General features: G+C 41.5%; 1 protein-coding gene across 1 annotated transcript in view; it reads right to left on the bottom strand.

Moving 5' to 3' along the window:
- Positions 1–25,203, bottom strand: part of arr (low-density lipoprotein receptor-related protein 6) — a 258,989-nt gene that overhangs the window by 31,593 nt on the left and 202,193 nt on the right. Inside the window, exons 20-21 of the mRNA XM_071668200.1 lie at positions 13,338–13,530; positions 2,116–2,315 (exon numbers count right to left, since the gene is read on the bottom strand). Of these exons, the coding sequence (XP_071524301.1) occupies positions 2,116–2,315; positions 13,338–13,530 (393 nt within the window). The remainder of the gene's footprint in view (positions 1–2,115; positions 2,316–13,337; positions 13,531–25,203) is intronic.

Here is a 25,203-nt window from a genome sequence, read left to right on the forward strand (position 1 = left end):
AGGCAAGTGAAAGGCATGCACAGGAGAGAGTGAATTGGAGAAATATGCTGTCAATGGAAAGAACCTGGGGATATGATGCAGCTGGAGGAAACTATGGAAAGGTCTGGGAGGCCTGGCTGTGGATAATGGGCTGCTGTTTCAGTGCATTCCACATAACAGCTACAGAAAGGATGTGAACAAATATGAAATGAGAAAGGATGAAATTTTTTACATAAGTAAATACACAGAGCAATCAATTCCTAATCTTTTTTTTTTTTTTTTCCCGCTGTCTCCCGCATTTGCGAGGTAGCGCAAGGAAACAGACGAAAGAAATGGCCCAACCCACCCCCATACACATGTATATACATACGTCCACACACGCAAATATACATACCTACACAGCTTTCCATGGTTTACCCCAGACGTTTCACATGCCCCGATTCAATCCACTGACAGCACGTCAACCCCGGTATACCACATCGCTCCAATTCACTCTATTCCTTGCCCTCCTTTCACCCTCCTGCATGTTCAGGCCCCGATCACACAAAATCTTTTTCACTCCATCTTTCCACCTCCAATTTGGTCTCCCTCTTCTCCTCGTTCCCTCCACCTCCAACACATATATCCTCTTGGTCAATCTTTCCTCACTCATTCTCTCCATGTGCCCAAACCATTTCAAAACACCCTCTTCTGCTCTCTCAACCACGCTCTTTTTATTTCCACACATCTCTCTTACCCTTACGTTACTTACTCGATCAAACCACCTCACACCACACATTGTCCTCAAACATCTCATTTCCAGCACATCCATCCTCCTGCGCACAACTCTATCCATAGCCCACGCCTCGCAACCATACAACATTGTTGGAACCACTATTCCTTCAAACATACCCATGTAAGAACTAATAGAAAAGATTTCATGATACATCAAGCATTACTCCAACTTAATATCAGCATAAAATTTCAATATTTTCTCGTGATGCTTTTTCAAATCACACACTGGCATGGTTCCTATGCCATAATGGTCACACACTTTGCTCACTGACTATCCTTGGTCCAGTTTCACAGAATTTCCACCTTTCCTTTTTATAATTAGTGCTCTGCATTTCTTTTAGTAACTGTTACATCAGTACTATTTGCTTGAGGTCAATGCGAAGGCAAATAAAATCAATATTATGTGAAATGTACAATGTATATGGGCAGGAACCAACACTTGAAGAATGATGCTTGACTGGGTACGACATGGGTCAAGCATCACTGACTAAAGCAATCGGTAAACATGGAAGGAATTTCAAAAGCTCAAATCTTTCCTTAATTAGATTATCTAGTAAAGTAAATTTCTGGTTGGAAATTCCTCTACCTGTAACAAATCTCATATTTCTTCTTTGGTTAAATGCACTTATTCATAAAAGACTACTCTTAACATACACCAATTAGTGAATCTTACATCAACATCAACAATCCGAAGCAAGTTTATCGAGATGTGTGCTACCGCTAATGCATAAATGTTTATGATAATCATCAAACTGTGATGCTTTGTAGTCTTATGTTTTTTCTATTTGCACTTGTTCATAAATAATTGCTCTATACTATTACATCCACAAAACAGTAAATCTCATACCAAAATCTCCATCACAAAGAGAGTTTGCTGATAAACAGTAATAATATCTATTATTGCCGTGAGGTGCATACCTGTTGAACTTGAGACATGTAGCATGGCTGGATAAAATGCAGATAAGTTTGCCATACACTTCAAATCATAAAAAGTACTTATAAACCTAAAAAAAGGTTATCGTAATACTTTTGACCTATATGTAACATCGCCTGTGCTAGAGAGTGAAAAATGCATCAACAGTAGTAGCCAAGAAAAAATGTGACACTGAATGCACAGGTGCTAAACAAGATGTAACACACACTGAAGTGACAGTCTGAGAAATTTGGAGGGGTAAACAAAAGCTTGGAAGAAGCTAAATCTGCCTGAAAACAGTAATGCATAGAGGCAAAAAGTGAATCTAAAACAATGGGAAAAAATGAAATAAAAGTTACAAGTGGTAGTACTTATGAAAAAAGGAAAGAAAAATAAGAATTTCACAAAAATAATAATCACAATGGAAAACAAACACAAGAAATACTCACCTCCATTTGAGTGGAATGCAATCGACTGATCCTGAGTGGCAACGAAATTCTTGAGGTTGACAGCTAGGGGGATTAATACATGTCTTCATGTCGTCTGCCAGAGTTTTTCCTTCTGGACAGGCACAACGTTGTTGCTTCTCTCTCTCAAGGCACAGATGGCTACATTCACTCCCATTGTGGCAGGGATGGACTCTCATTTCCTATCAAAAATACACGTAAAATATAAAATCCAAAGATAAAACACAATGAAGAATATGCTGTGTCGACCTCTAACAAAGATTTCCCTAAATTCTCAGACAAACACTAATTTATCAAAATTAGCTTGATCAAGTAAATAGCACAAAATAATGTCAGCATAAAATATTGCCTGCCACCCTTATACATTCAAAGGTGATACAAAGATGAGGGTTATTGTGGGTGCAAACATACACTGCTCTCAGAGTGAAATCATCATACATCTGGTCCCTGAGACTTAAGCTACTAATGGTTTAAGTACCAGCAATCTGCCCCAGTGTGCTACAGGCTATCTTAAAGGAAGAATGTTTTTTTCTTTTCTCTTCCTGACTGCTGCTTCATTTTGGGAATTTCACATCTGGGTGCTATGTTTCTTCCATCTGGGCTTACCTTTCTAAGGAAGAAAAGCCTAGATTCTCACCTGAAGCAGGAAAAATGTGGGTACATCTGAGATTTCTAAGCACACTGAGTGCCTCGCCTTATTCAGGAGCTCAAGACCTTATGGACCCAAATATGGACCTAAAATACTTCAGAAACCTTGCTAAATCCATGCCAGAGATGTCTGTCGATGGTACTCAAGTTTAAAGGAGATACAAGAAAGTACTAAAATATAAGTGTGACATCGCTTTTGAAAATGCATGGGGAGGTGGACAAGGTCTTTATAGACAAATGTATCTTAAAATCCATTTCATACCCATATAAAAACAAGAGATGGCCAGAGAGCATTATTGGATAACGTGTTAATTGATAGGCACGCGAAAGAGAGACTTTTGGATGTTAATGTGCTGAGAGGTGCAACTGAAGGGATGTCTGATCATTACCTTGTGGAGGCGAAGGTGAAGATTTCTAGGGGTTTTCAGAAAAGAAGAGAGAATGTTGGGGTGAAGAGAGTGATGAGAGTTAGTGAGCTTGGGAAGGAGACTTGTGTGAGGAAGTACCAGGAGAGACTGAGTTCAGAATGGAAAAAGGTGAGAACAAAGGAGGTAAGGGGAGTGGGGGAGGAATGGGATGTATTCAGGGAAGCAGTAATGGCTTGCGCAAAAGATGCTTGTGGCATGAGAAGCGTGGGAGGTGGGCTGATTAGAAAGGGTAGTGAGTGGTGGGATGAAGAAGTAAGATCATTAGTGAAAGAGAAGTGAGAGGCATTTGGACGATTTTTGCAGGGGAAAAATGAAAATGAGTGGGAGATGTATAAAAGAAAGAGGCAGGAGGTCAAGAGAAAGGTGGAAGAGGTGAAAAAAAAGGGTGAGAGAGTATCATTAAATTTTAGGGAGAATAAAAATATGTTTTGGAAGGAGGTAAATAGAGTGCGTAAGACAAGGGAGCAAATGGAAACTTCAGTGAAGGGGGCTAATGGGAAGGTGATAACAAGTAGTGGTGATGTGAGAAGGTTTGTTGAATGTGTTTGATGATAGAGTGGCAGATATAGGGTGTTTTGGTCGAGGTGGTGTGCAAAGTGAAAGGGTTTGGGAAAATGATTTGGTAAACAGAGAAGAGGTAGTGAAAGCTTTGCGGAAGATGAAAGCCGGCAAGGCAGAAGGTTTGGATGGTATTGCAGTGGAATTTATTATTATTAATAAAGGGGGTGACTGTATTGTTACCTGGTTGGTAAGGTTATTTAATGCATGTATGATTCATGGTGAGGTGCCTGAGGATTGGCGGAATGCTTGCATAGTGCCATTGTACAAAGGCAAAGGGGATAAGAGTGAGTGCTCAAATTACAGAGGTATAAGTTTGTTGAGTATTCCTTGTAAATTATATGGGAGGGTATTGATTGAGAGGGTGAAGGCATGTACAGAGCATCAAATTGGGGAAGAGCAGTGTGGTTTCAGAAGTGGTAGAGGATGTGTGGATCAGGTGTTTGCTTTGAAGAAATTATGTAAGAAATACTTAGAAAAGCAAATGGATTTGTATGTAGCATTTATGGATCTGGAGAAGGCATATGACAGAGATGCTCTGTGGAAGGTATTAAGAATATATGGTGTGGGAGGCAAGTTGTTAGAAGCAGTGAAAAGTTTTTATCGAGGATGTAAGGCATGTGTACGTGTAGGAAGAGAGGAAAGTGATTGGTTCTCAGTGAATGTAGGTTTGCGGCAGGGGTGTGTGAGATGTCTCCACGGTTGTTTAATTTGTTTATGGATGGGGTTGTTAGGGAGGTGAATGCAAGAGTTTTGGAAAAAGGGGCAAGTATGCAGTCTGTTGTGGATGAGAGAGCTTGGGAAGTGAGTCAGTTCTTGTTCGTTGAAGATACAGCGCTGGTGGCTGAGGTGAGCATCAGCGAACAACAACTGACTCACTTCCCAAGCTCTCTCATCCACAACAGACTGCATACTTGCCCCTTTTTCCAAAACTCTTGCATTCACCTCCCTAACAACCCCATCCATAAACAAATTAAACAACCATGGAGACATCACACACCCCTGCCGCAAACCTACATTCACTAAGAACCAATCACTTTCCTCTCTTCCTACACGTACACATGCCTTACATCCTCGAAAAAACTTTTCACTGCTTCTAACAACTTGCCTCCCACACCATATACTCTTAATACCTTCCACAGAGTATCTCTATCAACTCTATCATATGCCTTCTCCAGATCTATAAATGCTACATACAAATCCATTTGCTTTTCTAAGTATTTCTCACATACATTTTTCAAAGCAAACACCTGACCCACACATCCTCTACCACTTCTGAAACCACACTGCTCTTCCCCAATCTGATGCTCTGTACATGCCTTCACCCTCTCAATCAAATCCCTCCCATATAATTTACCAGGAATACTCAACAAACTTTTTTTTTTTTCTTTTTTTTATACTTTGTCGCTGTCTCCCGCGTTTGCGAGGTAGCGCAAGGAAACAGACGAAAGAAATGGCCCAACCCCCCCCATACACATGTACATACACACGTCCACACACGCAAATATACATACCTACACAGCTTTCCATGGTTTACCCCGGACGCTTCACATGCCTTGATTCAATCCACTGACAGCACGTCAACCCCTGTATACCACATCGCTCCAATTCACTCTATTCCTTGCCCTCCTTTCACCCCAACATTCTCTCTTCTTTTCTGAAAAACTCTACAAATCTTCACTTTTGCCTCCACAAGATAATGATCAGACATCCCTCCAGTTGCACCTCTCAGCACATTAACATATCATTTTTAGTGTAGAATGGAAAAGGTGAGAGTAAATCACGTAAGGGAAGTGGGGGAGGAACGAGATGTATTTAGGGAAGCAGTGATGGTTTGCGCAAAAGATGCCTGTGGCATGAGAAAGGTGGGAGGTGGATAGATTAGAAATGGTAGTGAGCGGTGGGTTGAAGAAGTAACATTGTTAGTGTAAGAGAAGAGAGAGGCATTTGGACAATTTTTGCAGGGATATTGTGGAAGGAGGTCAAGAGAAAGGTGCAAGAGGTGAAAATGAGGGCAAAGAGTTGGGATGAGAGAGTATCGTTATATTTTAGGGAGAATAAAGGGTTTTGGAGGGAGGTAAATAAAGTGTGTAAGACAAGAGAACAAATGGGAACACTGGGGTAGGGGGCTAATGGGGAGGTTATAACAAGTAGTGGTGAAGTGAGAAGGAGATGGAGTGAGTATTTCAAAGGTTCGTTGAATGTGTTTGATGATAAGAGTGGCAGATATAGGGATTTTTGTTCGAGGTGGTGTCCGAAGTGAGAAGGTCAGGGAGAATGGTTTGGTATCAGGGAGAGTGGTTTGGTATCAGGGAGAATGGTTTGGTAAACAGAGAAGAGGTAGTGAAAGCTTTGCGGAAGATGAAAGCCGGCAAGATGGCAGATTTGGATGGTACTTCAGTGGAATTTGTTAAAAAAGAGGGTGACTGTGCTGTTGGTGCTGTTGACTGGTTGGTGATGATATTCAATGTACGTATGATTCATGGTGAAGTACCTGAGGATTGGCTTAATGCATGCATAGTGCCATTGTACAAAGGCAAAGAGGATAAAGGTGAGTGTTCAAATCACAGAGGTATAAGTTTGTTGAGTATTCCTGGGAAATTATATGAGAGGTTATTGATTCAGAGGGTAAAGGCATGTACAGAGCATCAGATTAGGGAAGAGCAGTGTGGTTTTATTAGTGGTAGAGGAAGTGTGGATAAAGTGTTTGCTTTGAAGAATGTATGTGGGAAATACTTAGAGAAACAAATGGATTTTCATGTAGCATTTATGGATCTGGAGAAGGCATATGATAAAGGTGATAGAGATGCTTTGTGGAAGGTATTAAGAATATATGGTGTGGGAGGTAAATTGCTAGGGGCAGTGAAAAGTTTTTACAAAGGATGTAAGGCATGTGTAGGAATGGGAAGAGAGGAAAGTGATTGGTTCCTAGTGAATGTCGGTTTGTGAGAGGGGTGCGTGATGTCTCCATGGTTGTTTACTTTGTTTATGGATAGGGTTGTTTGGGAGGTGATTGCAAGAGTTTTGGAGAGTGGCGCAAGTATGCAGTCTATTGTGGATGAGAAGGCCTGGGAAGTGAGTCAGTTGTTGTTCGCTGATGATACAGCTCTGGTGGTTGATTTGGGTAAGAAACTGCAGAAGCTGGTGACTGAGTTTGGTGAAGTGCGTGAAAGAGGAAAGCTGAGAGTAAATGTGAATAGGAGCAAGGTCATTAGGTTCAGTAGGGTTGAGGGAAAAGTCAATTGGGAGGTGGGCTTGAATGGAGAAAGACTGGAAGAAGTGAAGTGTTTTAGATATCTGGGAGTGGATTTAGCAGAGGATATAATCATGGAAGTGAGGGGGTGAAGTTTCTGGAAGCGATGAAGAATGTCTGGAATGCGAGAACGTTATCTCGGAGAGCAAAAATGGGTATGTTTGAAGGAATGGTGGTTCCAACAATGTTATATGTTGCGAGGCATGGGCTATAGATGGGGATGTGCGGAGGGGGTGGATGTGTTGGAAATGAGATGTTTGGGGACAACGTGTGGTGTGAGGTGGTTTGATCGAGTAAGTAATGAAAGGGTAAGAGAGATGTGTGGTAATAAAGAGTGTGGTTGAGAGAGCAGAAGAAGGTGTATTGAAATGGTTTGGTCACATGGAGAGAATGAGTGAGGAAAGATCGACAAAGAGGATATATGTGTCAGAGGTGGAGGGAACGAGGAGAAGTGGGAGACCAAATTGGAGGTGGAAGGATGGAGTGAAAAAGATTTTGAGCAATCAGGGCCTGAACATGCAGGAGGGTGAAGGGTGTGCAAGGAATAGAGAGAATTGGAAGGATGTGGTATACCAGGGTCGACGTGCTGTCAATGGATTGAACCAGGGCATGCGAAGCGTCTGGGGTAAACCATGAAAAATTTTGTGGGGCCTGGATGCGGGAAGGTTGCTGCAGTTTCAGTGCATTATACATGGCAGTTAGAGACTGAGTGTGAACAAATGTGGCCTTAGTTGTCTTTTCCTAGTGCTACTTTGCATGCGTGCCGGGGGAGGTGGGTGTCATTTCATGTGTGGCGGGGTGGCGACAGGAATGAATAAAGGCAGAAAGTATGAATTATGTACGTGTATATATGTATGTGTCTGTGAATGTATATAAATGTATACATTGAAATGTATAGGTATGTATATGTGCGTGTGTGGATGAGTAAGTATATACATGTTTATGTGGGTGGGTTGGGCAATTCTTTCGTCTGTTTCCTTGCGCTACCTCGCAAATGCGGGAGACAGTCAGATTTCCATGAGTTGAGTCTTCAGTAAATTTGGGGGTATCTGCACTCACTCACCTGAATTTTATGTTACCCTCTTTTTCAACACTTGGACCTGCATTTTGACCTCCTGCCACTTCCTCATCTACATCTCCCAATCATTTGCCCTCCATGTCAGTAATTACTGCCCACATACTTCCCTTTTCTCTTTCACATGCAACTCAACTTCCTCATTCCACCACTCATTACCCTTTAAAACTGCTTACCTTACACATATCACTTGCATCTCTCATACATGCCAGTGCTGCTTCCTTAAAAGCCTCCCGTACCTCACTCACTCCCCCTGTTTTATGTAATCTCACCTTTTGCCATTCTATACTAAATCTCTCCTGGTATATATTCATACAAGCTCACTTTTTCATGATGAAGGCTACAGTCACAGACAAGAGTGCACATCATGGTTGGGCCTTAACTGAAATATTAAGAGAATTATGGATAGGAAAGAGAAAAGGCAAGGGAAAGTATTTAAGAATTATGGAAGAAGTGAAAACCTGTCTCTTAAAATTTGCCAAGTCACAGTTATTGGGAAAGACATAGGAAGGCAGAGACTTCTAAAGCTTCGACATGCAAGGAAAGAAGCAATTATCCAAACAACCCAACTTTGAGTTGCTGATGGCCACACAGTAATCATGAGACACAGCAGCTTGATGAGCATTACATGGTCTAGCTAGTGATAGGGGCACAGAAGCAGCCAGCTCTTAGAAGTAAAAACCAAAGTAGTACATATAGAAGAGAAGAACTGAGCCAAGATTGTGGCACAGGGAAAGAGGGTCAAATTTGGAAGTTAGCCTAGAACAGTTTATAAATCAGACTGCTTTCAACTCAACTGTCAAGTAAGGATGAAGAGCTAGAACCACCTCAGGTGTGACAGCAGTGCTCCATGCAAGAAAGAATCAATCCTTTGTATAAAAGGAGCAACTGTTCAAAAGAAAAGAAGCTTCAACATCTAAACAGGATACCCAGTTTCTTATAGTCATACTTAGATATTCCCATAATGTGAGGGTGCAAAGAAAGAGTGGACATTAAAGTAATACCAAGTATGTTCACTGAGTCAAGAGTTGGAATTACAGAACTGTCAAAGGAGAGATGAGAGCTATGAGTTTTTGATAGAGAGATGGGTAGAAACTGGGTCTTGAAGGAACTTAACTAGATTTCACCTACCCCACTGAGAAATCCTGTCCAAGTTTGAGTTTACTGCAAAAGCTGTGTCAAAAAATGATGCAGATCGAGTGAGAACAGAAGGAGCAGAATTGAAGGATGTGCATGAATACAGTGTTGAGTTGTCAGCATATGAGTGCATTTTATTATTTGAAGAGGAAACGAAATCGTCAAAAAAAGAAGAAAAAGTGTAGGAGACAGGACAGAACCTTGAGGGACACCACTGCTGATGAAGAAAAGTTGGAAGGCTGATCCATCAACAACCAAATTTTTCTCTACACATTTCACTGTGATGCAAAATGTAGGTAAAAAGATGGATGGTAGGCAGCCAAAGACCAGGGAGGTATTTTACCAGTACTACCCGCCTGGGTATCAGGGGTGTTAGTGATAGCTGCAAAGTGAGCCAGCACTTCACTGGTTGTCAAGTTGCACTCCTCTGGCCCAGGTAGCTGTCTCTTCTTTCTGGCTCACCTACTTGAGGACTAGACATGCATTGTACACAAACATACAGAATATCTCTCCCTGTCACATTTTGGCAAAATGGTAGGAGCAATAGACAAAAGTAGTAGGTAGAAACATTCAGTAGAATCAGTAGGTAAAAACATTAAGTAAAGTAGTCAGTACGAACATTAAGTAGAAGCTTATACAAACACTGCACTAGACTGGCCCTCTGTCAGTGGCCTCTTAAGGGTAAGGCACTAACGGTCAAGAAGCAGTATGGGAGTTCACTAGTTATGGAGAATATTGCTGTGGCCACCCCCTTGAGGGAGTTCTAGATGGGAACAGGCATGTACTAGTGCTTATATGAACTGCTTTATTCACTTCAAAAGTTGTCAGTTCCTTTCTAATTACAGTTATGAGGCTTCTGATTGACATTCCAATACTGTTTACAGCAGCTTCTTTACCAAGCGCAAGTTTGGCTGAAGCATCTACTTTGTCTTGTTCACAGAGGCCTACATGAGAGAATATCTTTAATAATGTTTGAATATTTGTCTCTGGTTTCAGGAACCAATATGTCACATTCTGATCTCAGGATGTTAAGGGAAAGTATTGACAATAAAGAATATGAGATATTTAGACTGTGGCTCTGCTTTCTACCAGCTCAAGAGCAATGATTATGGCAGGCAATTCAGTTTATAAGGCAGACACCCAACTTTTTCTTTGGACATTTTCTTTAATCTATTACCACTGGGCTCCCACAAGCAGAGATGAAAGATACAACATTAAAGATGTACCGGGCTATGTTACTTTCAGTATGGAGTTTCTAAGACATTTCCAAACCAGTCTTTCACTTTATCTTAAGCTTTCTTTCACTCAGAGCCAGAATATCCAGGTTGCTTTCCACATACATACTACCTATTTCTCTTTTCTTGCTATTCCGATTACATACACACACACATTCAAACACTTAAGCTTGAGTCTTCTATGAGGATAAGCACTCCCTGCTTGGTTCCTTCTCCTAATCCATCTTTTGAGAAAAGAAAGAAAAATAGTCACCTTCTATGACACACTGGAAACTGAAGTAGAATTCTATCCCTTCTCCCATGACTTTACAAAAAGACTATGAATGATTTGAACTGAAATATGATGACACAATTACCTTGCCTTCCTAAATTGCAATCATTCTACTGTGCTATCCATATTTCTATTATTTTCAGAATATTTATTTATTTTGCTTTGTCGCTGTCTCCCGCGTTTGCGAGGTAGCGCAAGGAAACAGACGAAAGAAATGGCCCAACCCACCCCCATACACATGTATATACATACATGTCCACACATGCAAATATACATACCTATACATCTCAATGTACACATATATATACAAACACAGACACATACATATATACCCATATATACCCATTGTAGAAAAATATTTATATAAAAAAAATTTACCATATCATTAACTGAGTGACAGTCTTGAACACAAGCAACTGTGACTTCAGGTTCTAGTTAAGATTTTCTCCTATACTTTTTCTGAATATGCTGCTAACCATTAGTTCATGCATTAGGTAAAAACACACAGAAGAAAACAGTCTGTATAAAAAAAAATAAAAAAATACAAACTACTGCATCATCGAGAGTAAAAGATGTACATTTTGAACCATAACATTCTCTCACTTTCCTGAACTGGATATGTTCTAAACTGTACATGAGTGCACCATCCATATTTCTGTTACAGTATTTTTCTTAATATTGTACTCTACGTAATCAATTTTTTGAGTATTTTTTTTCTTAGTACTGCACTCTATGTAATTAATTTCTAGAGTATTTTTCTTAATACTGTACTCTATGTAATTAATTTTTAGTGTATGAATTCCCTAAGAACCTGCTAAAGGGAACTGCTAAAAAAAAATTTCATACTTGATCGCCATTCCCCATGTTAGTGAGAAACTGCCTGGAACAGATGAAGAAGGGACACATCCACTTCCATTCTTTAGCTGTCATGTGTAAAGTACTGTAACCACAGTTCCCTATCCACAACTAGGCCCTACAGACCTTTCCATGGTTTATCCCAGATGCTTCACATACCTTGGTTCAGTCCACTGACAGCACATCAACCCCAGTATACCAAAACATTCCAATTCACTCTATCCCTCGAGTACCCTTCACCTTTCTGTATGCTCAGGTCCCAATCGTTCATAATCTTTTTCACACCATCCTTCTATCTCCAATTTGTTCCCTCCACTTCTGACACATATATCCTCTTTGTCAACCTTTCCTCACTCATTCTCTCCATATGTCCAAACCATTTCAGCACTCTATACATTCAAACATACCAGCTGTGCCTTTTAGACAGTGATCTCTCTTTCCATACATTCCCCAAAGCCCCCAGGATCTTTGCCCCCCCTCATCCCCCCAAAAAATAAAATTTGTCTGACTTAACTCTCAAAACAATTCTCACCCAATTCAAAACCACCATGCTCCCTATTTGACAAATGAAAAACACTGAGGTCCCAGGTGAATGTCCCCTCTCCAGTGTACTTATTAGAAGCTTATGGTAATGAAGAATATTGTTGTTATTGCTGAAAAAGTATTCCATGCTTTTCTATCTATGTCTACTGTATGTTTGTGTTTGTAATTACCTACAGATGATGTAAGTGGAAGGATTTTACACTCTTGGGCACCATCTCTTGTACAGTCTCTATCATCATATAACTTATCAAATCTGAATACTGTTGGTTTTAACCAGGCCATTCATGCCAATTACCCACTACTCCTACACTATAAAAACACTTCTTTCTATCATTCTAATAATCATTTTCTGGCTTAATTTCACATTATGTCTCCTGGTTGCTCTATCCCTACATCTCTTGAAGAGCTACATGCGAGAACCAGCACTCATCTACATGTGACATTTTCTTTACAGAAGAATATCTGCCCCTGGAAAATGGGCATCCCTGCCCTCTGCTGGAAACCCAGTTCTCCAAAATTAATTTCCACAAAATGTGTATAAAGCCTCAGACAGGGAGGCTGCATGAACACAATCCCTAAATATGACAGGGAATGGAGCTGAAGATAACCAACATCATTCTTCTGTTCTTCGACTGTACCTGCTTTCTTTCCCACCTTTGTGAGTTAGCATTAGGAATAAGCAACTGAGCCTTCAAGGAAAATTCCTTGCTTAGCTCCTTTTCTACCCAGTTTTAGAAAGTGATAATAAAGATGGAAAGGATTTCTAGCCTTCTAAACCCATCCCCCTAATAACTTCTATGAAATACTGCAGATATATAGGTAGTTATCCCTGGGGATAGGGGAGAAAGAATACTTCCCACGTATTCCCTGCGTGTCGTAGAAGGCGACTAAAAGGGAAGGGAGCGGGGGGCTGGAAATCCTCCCCTCTCATTTTTTTTTTTCCTCCAAAAGAAAGAACAGAGAAGGGGACTAGGTGAGGATATTCCCTCAAAGGCCCAGCTCTCTGTTCTTAACGCTACCTCGCAAATGCGGAAAATGGCGAATAGTATGAAAAAATATAGGTAGTATTCTCTCTCCCCTATACCTTGGGATAAAACAAAATTAACGTACTTTATACAAAACACACACTCACACATGCATCCATATACAAAGAAGCACATTCATATACATGCATATATATACAAAACATTAGCTTCTTTACCTGAGTCAAGTGGGGTGTTACTGCAACAATGTCAGACAGGTGTGATATTCGACCTTGCACTTTTTCCCTTTGCTGACCGGTAAACTTGTTGACCCTCTCAACCAGATAAAATTCCCGATCCACCCAGTAGACGAAGTCCTCATGTACTGCCAGGCCAAGGGGCTGCTCTAGTCTTTTATCCACCAATACTTTTCTAAAAAATAAAGTTCAAACTATGAAACAAAAATCCAATGTGTTCTTATTATTATTATCATTGTTATCATTATTATCATACTTGATCGCCGTTTCCTTCAATCAGTGAGGCAGCACCAGGAAAAAGATGAAGAAAGACCCATCAACTCATACACACACATAAATGTAAATGTACATTTCTATCATTCTTTATATTTCATTATACTTAGTCACTGTCTCCCACATTAGCAAGGTAGCTCAAGGAAACAGACGAAAGAATGGCCCACCCACCCAAATACACATGTACACACATAAACACACACAACGAACATATATATACATACCTATATGCTTCAATGTATACACACATATATATATAGACATATACATATAGATAGAGTTGTGCGGAGGAGGTTGGATGAGCTGGAAATGAGATGCTTGAGGATAATATGTGGTGTGAGGTGGTTTGATCGAGTAAGTAATGAAAGGGTAAGAGAAATGTGTGGTGATAAAAAGTGTGTGGTTGAGAGAGCAGAAGAGGGTGTTTTGAAATGGTTTGGTCACATGGAGAGAATGAGTGAGGAGAGATTGACAAAGAGGATATATGTGTCAAAGGTGGAGGGAATGAGAAGTGCGAGACCAAATTGGAGGTGGGAAGATGGAGTGAAAAAGATTTTGAGTGATCAGGGCCTGAACATGCAAGAGGGTGAAAGGCATGCAAGGAATAGAGTGAATTGGAATGATGTGGTATACCAGGGTCGATGTGCTGTCAATGGATTGAACTAGGGCATATGAAGCGTCTGGGGTAAACCATGGCGAGTTCTGAGGGGCCTGGATGTGGAAAGGGAGCTGTGGTTTCAGTGCATTATGCATGACAGCTAGAGACAGAGTGTAAACAAATGTGGCCTTTGTTGTCTTTTCCTAGTGCTACCTCGCACACATGTGGGGGGAGGGGGTTGTCATTTCATGTGTGGCGGGGTGGCAACAGAAATGAATGAGGACAGACAGTATGAATTATGTACAAGTGCATATATGTATACATCTGTGTGTGTAAATATATGTATACGTTGAGATGTACAGGTATGTAAATGTGCATGTGTGGTCGTGTAGGTATATACATGTGTATGTGGGTGGGTTGGGCCATTCTTCCGTCTGTTTCCTTGCGCTACCTCGCTAACGCGGGAGACAGCGACAAAGTACAATTACATGTTCATACCCATACTTGCTGCCTTTATCCATTTCCATTGTCACCCCACCACAAATGAAAAACAGCACCCCCCCCATGCGCACGAGGTAGCCCAAGAAAAAGACAACAAAGGCCACATTTGTTCACACTCAGTCCCTAGCTATCATGTGTAATGCACCAAAACCACAGCTCCCTTTCCACTACCAGGCCCTACAAAATTTCCTATGGTTTACCCCAACCACTTCACATGCCCTCTTTCAATCCACTGACAGCAGGTTGACCCCAGTATACCACATCATTCCAATTCACTCTATTCCTTGCACGCCTTTCACCCTCCTGTATGTTCAGGCCCCGATTGCTCAAAATCTTTTTCACCCCATCCTTCCACCTCCATTTTGGTCTCCCACTTCTCCTTTTTCCCTCCACCTCTGACCAATATATCCTCTTTGTCAATCTTTCAATATATCCTCCTTATCAATCTTTCCTCACTCATTCTCTCCATGAGACCAAATCATTTCAATACACCCTCTTCTGCTCTCTCAACCATATTCTTTTTGTTACTATACATCTATCTTACCCTTTCATTAAATACTTGATCAAACCACCTCACATCACATGTTGTCCTCAGACATTTCATTTCCAACACATGCACCCTCCTCCGCACAACCCTACCTATAGCCGATGCCTGCCTCACAACCATATAACATTGTTGGAACCAATATTCCTTCAAATATACTCATTTTTGCTCTCTGAGATAACATTCCACACATTCTTCAATGCTCAAAGTACCTTCGCCCCCTCCCCCAACCTGTGACTCACTTTCGCTTCCATGGTTCCATCTGCTGCCAAATCCACTCCCAGATATCTAAAACACTTCACTTCCTCCAGTTTCCCCATTCAAACTTCTCCCAATTAACTTATCCCTCATCCCTACTGAACCTCATTACCTTGCTCTTATTCACATTTACTCTCAGCTTTCTTCTTTCACACACTTTATCAAACTCAGTCACCAACTTCTGCAGTTTCTCACCAGTGCTGTATCATCAGCGAACAACAACTGACTCACTTGCCAAGCCCTCTCATCCACAACAGACTAAAACTCTTGCATTAACCCCAACAACCCCATCCATAAACAAATTAAAACAACCACTGAGACATCACGCATCCCTGCCGCAAACTGACATTCACTGAGAACCAATCACTTTCCTCTCTTCCTACTCCTACACATGCCTTACATCCTTGATAAAAACTTTTCACTGCTTCTAGCAACTTACCTCCCAAACCATATACTCTCAATACCTTCCACAAAGCGTCTCTATCAACTCTATCATATGCCTTCTCCAGATCCATAAATGCTACATACAAATTCATCTGTTTTTCTAAATATTTCTCCCATACATTCTTCAAATCAAACACCTGATCCACACATCCTCCACCACTAATGAAACCACACTGCTCTTCCCCAATCTGATACTCTGTACATGCCTTAACCCTCTCAAACAATACCCTCTCATATAATTTCCGAGGAATACTCAACAAACTTATCCCTCTGTAATTTGAGCACTCACCTTTACCCCCTTTGCCTCTGAAGCACTATGCATGCATTCTGCCAATCCTCAGGCACTTCATGAACCATACATACAATGAATATCCTTACCAACCAATTCAACAACACAGTCACCCACTTTTTTTATAAATTCCACTGCAATACCATCCAAACCCGCCACCTTGCCGGTTTTCATCTTCTGCAAAGCTTTCACTAACTCTTCTCTGTTTACCAAACCATTCTCCATGACCCTCTCACTTCTAACACCACCTCAATCTCTTTCTCACTTCACCACTACTTGTCATTACCTCCCCATTAGCCCCCTTCACCAATGTTCCCATTCATTCGTTTGTCTTATGCACTTTATTTACCCCCTTCCAAAACATCTTTTTATTCTCCCTAAAATATAAAGACACTCTCTCATCCCAACTCTCATTTGCCCTATTTTTCACCTCTTGCACTTTTCTCTTGACCTCCTGCCTCTTTCTTTTATACATCTTCCAGTCATCCATACACCTATCTCTTCTCTTTCACTAACAATCTTACTTCTTCATCCCACCACTCACTACCCTTTCTAAGTTGTCCACCTCCCACCTTCCTCATGCCACAAGCATCTTTTGCACAAGCAATCACTGCTTCCCTAAATACATCCCATTCCTCCCATACTCCCCTTACCTCATTTGCTCTCACCCTTTGCCATTCTGCACTCAATCCCTCCTGGTACTCCCTCACACAAGTCTCCTTTCCAAGCCCACTTACTCTCACCACTCTCTTCACCCCAACATTCTCTATTCTTTTCTGAGAACCTCTACAAATCTTCACCTTCGCATCCACAAGACGACGATCAAACATCCCTCCAGTTGCACCTCTCAGCACATAAACATCCAAAAGTCTCTCTTTCACGCTCCTATCAATCTACACATAATCCAATAACGCTCTCTGGCCATCTCTCCTACTTACATACATATACTTATGTATATCTCTCTTTAAACCAGGTATTCCCAATCACCAGTCTTTTTTCAGCACACAAATCTAAAAGCTCTTAACCATTTCCATTTACAACACTGAACATCCCATGTACACCAATTATACCTTAAACTGCCACATCACTCACCTTTGCATTCAAATCATCCATCACTATAACCCGGTCTCGTGCATCAAAGCTGTTAACACACTCAATCAGCTTCTCCCAAAACTTTGCCTCTCATGATCTTTCTTCTCATGACCAGGCGCATAGGCACCAATAATCACCCATCTCTCTCCATCCACTTTCAGTTTTACCCATATCAATCTAGAGTTTACTTTCTTACACTCTATCACATACTCCCACAACTCTTGCTTCAGGAGTAGTGCTTCTCCTTCCTTTGCTCTTGTCTTCTCACTAACCCCTGATTTTACTCCCAAAACATTCCCAAACCACTCTTCCTCTTTACCCTTGAGCTTCGTTTCACTCAGAGCCAAAACATCCAGGTTCCTGACCTCAAACATACCACCTATCTCTCCTTTTTTCTCATTTTGGTTACATCCACACACATTTAGATACCCCAATCTGAGCCTTCGAGGAGGATGAGCTCTTCCTGCATAACTCCTTCTGTTTCCCCATTTTAGAAAGTTAAAATACAAGGAGGGGAGAGTTTCTAGCCCCCATGCTCCCATCCCCTTTAGTCCCCTTCTACGACACGCCGGGAATGCATGGGAAGATTTCTTTCTCCCCTATCCCCAGGGATAGGGGAGAAAGAATATTTTGATATATATATCAACATATAAATACATATAAACAAACATATACATATATACACAGGTATATATTCATACTTGCTTGCCTTCATCTATTCCCAGCACCATTCTGCCACAATGGAGACAGGATCGCCACCCCATGTGCCAGTGAGGTTGCACCAAGAAAACAGAACCTCTTCTGCTTTCTCAACCAAACTCTTTTTATTACACACATCTCTCTTACCCTTTCATTACTTACTCGATCAAGCCACCTCACACTACATATTGTCCTAAATCATTTCCTTTCCAACACATCCACCATTCTCCATGCAACCCAGTGGATAGCCCATGCCTTGCAACCATATAATATTGCTGAAACTGCTATTCCTTCAAATATATCCCTCTCAGCTCTCCAAGATAACATTCTCTCTTTCCACACATTCTTCATCGCTCCCAGAACCTTCACCCATTCCCCCACCATATGACTCACTTCCACTTCTATGATTCCATTCATTGCCAATTCCATGCCCAGATATCTAAACTACTTCACTCCCACAAATTTCTCTCCATTCAAACATAGCTAATTTGTCCTTCAGCCCTGCTGAACCTGACAAACATGCTCTTATTCACATTTACTCTCTAATTTCTCCTTCCACATACTTTTCATCCTCAATCACCAGCTTCTGCAGTTTCTCATATGAATCAGCCACCACTGCTCTATCATCGGCCAACAACTAACTCACTTCCCAGGCTCTCATCACCAACAGACTGCATACTTGCCCCTCTCTCTAAAACTCTTGCATTTAGCTCCCTAACCATCCCATCTATAGATAAATTTAACAATCACGGGGACATCACACACCCCTGCTGCAGACTGACCTTCACTGGGAACCAATCACTCTCCTCTCTTCCTACTCGTACACATGCCTTATTTATTTCTTATCTATATCTATTATACTTTGTCGCTGTCTCCCACGTTAGCGAGGTAGCCCAAGGAAACAGACAAAAGAATGGCCCACCCCACCCACATACACATATATATACATACAAGCCCACACACATACCTATACATTTCAATGTATACATACATTTACATATCTATTTATTTATTCATTATACTTTGTCGCTGTCTCCCACTTTAGCAAGGTAGCACAAGGAAACAGACAAAAGAACGGCCCAAACCACCCACATACACATTTATATACATACATGTCCACACACGTACATATACATACCTATACATCTCAACGTATACATATATATACACACACAGACATATACAAATATACACATGAACATAATCAAATACTGTCTGCCCTTATTCATTCCCATTACCACCCCGCCACACATGAAATGGCAACCCCCTCCCCCGCATGTGCACGAGGTAGCGCTCGGAAAAGACAACAAAGGCCACATTCATTCACACTTAATCTCTAGCTGTCATGTATAATGCACAGAAACCACAGCTCCCTTTCCACATCCAGGCCCCACACAACTTTCCATGGGTTACCCCAGACACTTAATATGCCCTGGTTCAATCCATTGACAGCATGTTGACCCCGGTATACAACATCGTTCCAATTCACTCTATTCCTTGCATGCCTTTCACCCTCCTGCATGTTCAGGCCCCAATCACTCAAAATCTTTTTCACTCCATCTTTCCACCTCCAATTTGGTCTTCCACTTCTCCTCGTTCCCTCCACCTCTGACACATATATCCTCTTTGTCAATCTTTCCTCACTCATTCTCTCCATGTGACCAAACCATTTCAAAACACCCTCTTCTGCTCTCTCAACCACACTCTTTTTATTACCACACATCTCATTTCCAGCACATCCATCCGCCAAAGCACAACTCTATCTATAGCCCACACCTAGCACCCATATAACATTGTTGGAACAACTATACCTTCAAACATACTCATTTTTGCTTTCAAAGATAACATTCTCGACTTCCACACATTCTTCAATGCTCCCAGAACTCCCCCCCCCCCCACATGATTCACTTTCGCTTCCATGGTTCCATCCGCTGCTAAATCCACTCCCAGATATCTAAAACACTTCACTTCCTCCAGTTCATCTCCAATCAAACTTGCCTCCCAATTGACTTGTCCCTTAACCCTACTGTACCTAACAACCTTGCTCTAATTCACATTCACATTCAGCTTTCTTCTTTCATACACTTTACAAAACTCAGTCACCAGCTTCTGCAGTTTCTCACACGAATCAGCTACCAGCACTCTATCATAAGCAAACAACAACTGACTCACTTCCCAAGCTCTCTCATCCACAACAGACTGCATACTTGCCCCTCTTTCATTAAAGTCTTGCATTCACCTCCCTAACAACCCAATCCATAAACAAATTAACCATGGAGACATCAAGCACCCTTGCCGCAAACCAGCATTCACTGAGAACCAATCACTTTCCTCTCTTCCTACACATACACATGCCTTACATCCTCGAGAAAAACTTTTCACTGCTTCTAACAACTTGCCTCTCACACCATATATTCTTAATACCTTCCACAGAGCATCTCTATCAACTCTATCATATGCTCCAGATCCATAAATGCTACATACAAATTCATTTGCTTTTCTAAGTATTTCTCACATACATTCTTCAAAGCAAACACCTGATCCACATATCCTCTATCACTTCTGAAACCACACTACTCTTCCCCAGTCTGATGCTCTGTATATGCCTTCACCCTCTCAATCAATAATCTTCCATAAAATTTCCCAGTAATACTCAACAAACTTATACCTCTGTAATTTGAGCACTCACTTTTATCCCCTTTGCCTTTGTACAATGGCACTATGCAAGCATTCCGCCTATCCTCACCATGAGCCATACATACATTAAATAACCTTACCAACCAGTCAACAATATAGTCACCCCCTTTTTTTAATAAATTCCACTGCAATACCATCCAAACCCGTTGCCTTGCCAGCTTTAATCTTCCACAAAGCTTTTACTACCTCTTCTCTGTTTACCAAATCATTCTCCAACCCTCTCACTTTGCACACCATCTCGACCAAAACACCCTATATCTGCCACTCTATCATCAAACACATTCAACAAACCTTCAAAATACTCACTCCATCTCCTTCTCACATCACCACTACTTGTTATCACCTCCCCATTAGCCCCCTTCACTGATGTTCTCATTTGTTCCCTTGTCTTACGCACTTTATACATACACAGACAAATACATATATACACATGTACATATTCATAATTGCTGCTCTCAACCATTCCCTTCGCCACCCCACCACACATGAAATGGCACCCCTTCCATCCGCATGTGCTCAAGGTAGCACTAGGAAAAGACAACAAAGGCCACATTCGTTCACTCTCAGTCTCTAGCTGTCATGTGTAATGCACTGACACCTCAGCTCTCTTTCCACATCCAGGCCCCACAAAACTTTCCATGATTTAACCCAGACACTTCACATGCCCTAGTTCAATCCATTGACAGCATGTCGGCCGCGGTATACCACATCGTTCCAATTTACTCTATTCCTTGCACGCCTTTCACCCTCCTGCAGGTTCAGGCCCCAATCACTCAAAATCTTTTTCACTCCTTCCTTCCACCTCCAATTTGGTCTCCCACTTCTCCTCATTCCCTCCACCTCTGACACTTACAGCCTCTTGGTCAATCTTTCCTCATTCATTCTCTCCATCTGACCAAACCATTTCAATACACCCTCTTCGGCTCTCTCAACCACACTTTTTTTATTACCACACATCTCTCTTACCCTTTCGTTACTTACTCAATGAAACCACCTCACCACATATTGTCCTCAAACATCTCATTTCCAACACATCCATCCTCCTCCACACAACCCTATCTATAGCCCACACCTCACAACCATATAACATTGTTGGAACAACTATTCTTTCAAACATACCCATTTTTGCTTTCCGAGATAATGTTCTCGCCTTCTACACATTCTTCAACGCTCCCAGAACCTTCAACCCCTCCCCCACCCTGAAACTAACTTCTGCTTCCATGGTTCCATCCGCTGTTATATCCACTCACAAACATCAGAAAAACTTCACTTCCTCCAGTTTTTCTCCATTCAAACTTACCTCCCGATTACCTTGTCCCTCAACCCTACTGAAGCTAATAACCTTGCTCTTATTCACATTTACTCTCAGCTTTCTTCTTTCACACACTTTACAAAACTCAGTCACCAGCTTCTGTAGTTTCTCACCAGCGCTGTATCATCAGCGTACAACAACTGACTCACTTCCCAAGTCTTCTCATACACAACAGACTGCATACTTGCCCCTCTCTCCAAAACTCTTGCATTCACCTCCCTAACAACCCCATCCATAAACAAATCAAACAACCATGGAGATATCATGCACCCCTGCCGCAAACCAACATTCACTGAGAACCAATCACTTTCCTCTCTTTCTACTTGTCCAAATGCCTTACATCCTCGATAGAAACTTCAGTGCTTCTAACAACTTGCCTCCCACACCATATACTCTTAATACCTTCCACAGAGCATCTCTATCAACTTTATCATATGCTTTCTCCAGATCCATAAATGCTACATATAAATCCATTTGTTTTTGTAAGTATTTCTCACAAACATTCTTCAAAGCAAACACCTGATCCACACATCCTCTACCACTTCTGAAACCACACTGCTCTTCCCCAATTTGATGCTCTGTACATGCCTTCACCCTCTCACAATACCCCTCCCATATAATTTCCCAGGAATACTCAACAAACTTATACTTCTGTAATTTGAACACTCACCTTTATCCCCTTTGCCTTTGTACAATGGCACTATGCATACATTCTACCAATCCTCAAGTACTTCAACAAGAGCCATACATATACTGAATATCCTCACCAACCAGTAAACAACACAGTCACCCTCCTTTTTTATAAATTCCACTGCAATACCATCCAAACCCGCCGCCTTGCTGGCTTTCATCTTCCGCAAAGCGTTCACTACCTCTTCTCTATTTACCAAACCATTCTCCCTGACCCTCTCACTTCGCACACCACCTCGACCAAAACACCCTACACCTGCCACTCTTTCATCTCACACATTCAGCAAACCTTCAAAAATACTCACTCCATATCCTTCTCACATCACCACTACTTGTTATTACCTCCCCATTAGCCCCCTTCACCGATGGTTCCATTTGTTCTCATCTTAAGCACTTTGTTTACCTCCTTCCAAAAACATCTTTTTATTCTTGTTAAAACTTCTAACTGCTTCTAGCAGCTCACCTCCCACACAATATATTCTTAAGAACTTCCAAAAAGCATCTCTATCAACCTTATTATATGCATTCTCCAGATCCATAAATGCTACATATAAATCCATTTGTTTCTCTAAGTTTTTCTCATATATTCTTCAAACACCTGATCCACACAACCTCTTCCACTTCTTAAATCACACTGCTTCCCCCTAATCTGATGCTCTGTGCATGCCTTCACCCTCTCAATCAATACACTTCTATACAATTTTCCAGGAATACTCAACAAACTTATGCATCCGTAGTTTAAACACCCACCTTTATCCCCTCTCCCTCTGTACAATGGCACTATACATGTATTCTGCGAATCCTAAGCCACTTCACCACGATCCATACATACAGTGAATATCCTTACCACCAATCACCAATACAGTCACCCCTTTCTTAATTCCATCCAAACCTGCCCCCTTGCCAAACTTCATCTTCTGCAAGGCTTTCACCACCTCTTTTCTCTTCATCAAACCACTCTCCCTGACTCTCTCACTTTGCACACCACTCCAACCAAAACTTTACCCAACATCTGCCACTCTATCATCGAACATATTCAACAAACCTTCAAATTACTCTCTCCATCTCCTCACTTCATCACTACCTGTTATCACTTCCCCCCTTGCCCCCTTCACTGATGTTCCCATTTGTTCTCTTATCTTAGCACATTATTTACCTTCTTCCAAAACATCTTTTATTCTCCCTTTTCCTTTTCTTTTTCTTTCAAACTATTCGCCATTTCCCGTGTCAGCGAGGTAGCGCTATGAACAGAGGACTGGGCCTTTGAGGGAATATCCTCACCTGGCCCCCTTCTCTGTTCCTTCTTTCGGAAAAAGAAAAGAAAAGAAGAAAAAAAAACCTTGCACCTCTCTCTTGAACTCCTGCTGCTCTCTCTCATATATCTCCCACTCATTTGCATTCCTTCCTTGCAAGTACTGTATAAGCACCTCTCTTTTCTGCTTTCACTAACAACTTTACTTCTTCTTCCCACCACTGACTACCCTTTCTAATCTGCCCACCTCCAACCTTTCTCATGCCACATGCATCTCTTGTACATGCCACCATTGCCTCCATGAAATATCCCATTGCTCATCCACTCCCCTCACATCATTTATTCTCACCTATTGCCACTCTACACTCAACCTCTCCTGGTACTTCCTCACACAAGCCTTCTTTCCAAGCTCACTTACTCTCACCACTCTCTTCCCAACATTCTCTCTTCTTTTTTTAAAAACCTCCACAAATCTTCACCTTCACCTCCACAAAATAGCATCGGACATCCCATCAGCTGCCCCTCTCAGCACATCATCATCCAAAAGTCTCTCTTTTACACACCTATCAATTAACACGTAATATAACTGCCCACTGACCATCTTTCCTACTCACATGCGTATACTTGAGTATATCTCTTTTAAAACAGGTACTCCCAATCACCAGTCTTTTTTCAGCACACAATCCACAAGCTCTTCACCATTTCCATTCCCAACACTGAATATCCCATGTACACATTACTCACCTTCACATTTAAATCACCCATCACTAATACCCAGTCTCATGACCAAAAGTGGTGAGACACTCACTCAGCTGCTCCCAAAACACTTGCCTCTCATGAACTTTCTTCTCATGACCAGGTGCATAAGCACCAGTAATTACCCATCTCTCTCCATCAATTTTCAGTTTTACCCACATTAATCTAGAATTTACTTTTTTACACTATCACACATTCTCACAACTCCTGCTTTAGGAGAAGTGCTCCTCCTTCCTTAGCTCCTGTCCTCTCACCAACCCCTGACTTTACTCCCATGGGGATAGGGGTGAAAGAATACTTCCCAAGTATTCCCAGCATGTCATAGAAGGTGACTAAAGGGGGCAAAAGCAGAAGAAGGAAACCCTCTCCTTCTTGTATTTCAATATCTAAAAGAGGAAACAGAAGGAGTCAAGTGGGAAGAACTCATCCTCCTTGAAGGCTCA

Source organism: Panulirus ornatus, chromosome 2 (genome assembly GCF_036320965.1).
Source record: "Panulirus ornatus isolate Po-2019 chromosome 2, ASM3632096v1, whole genome shotgun sequence".
In the NCBI taxonomy this organism is placed as follows: Eukaryota; Metazoa; Arthropoda; class Malacostraca; order Decapoda; family Palinuridae; genus Panulirus; species Panulirus ornatus.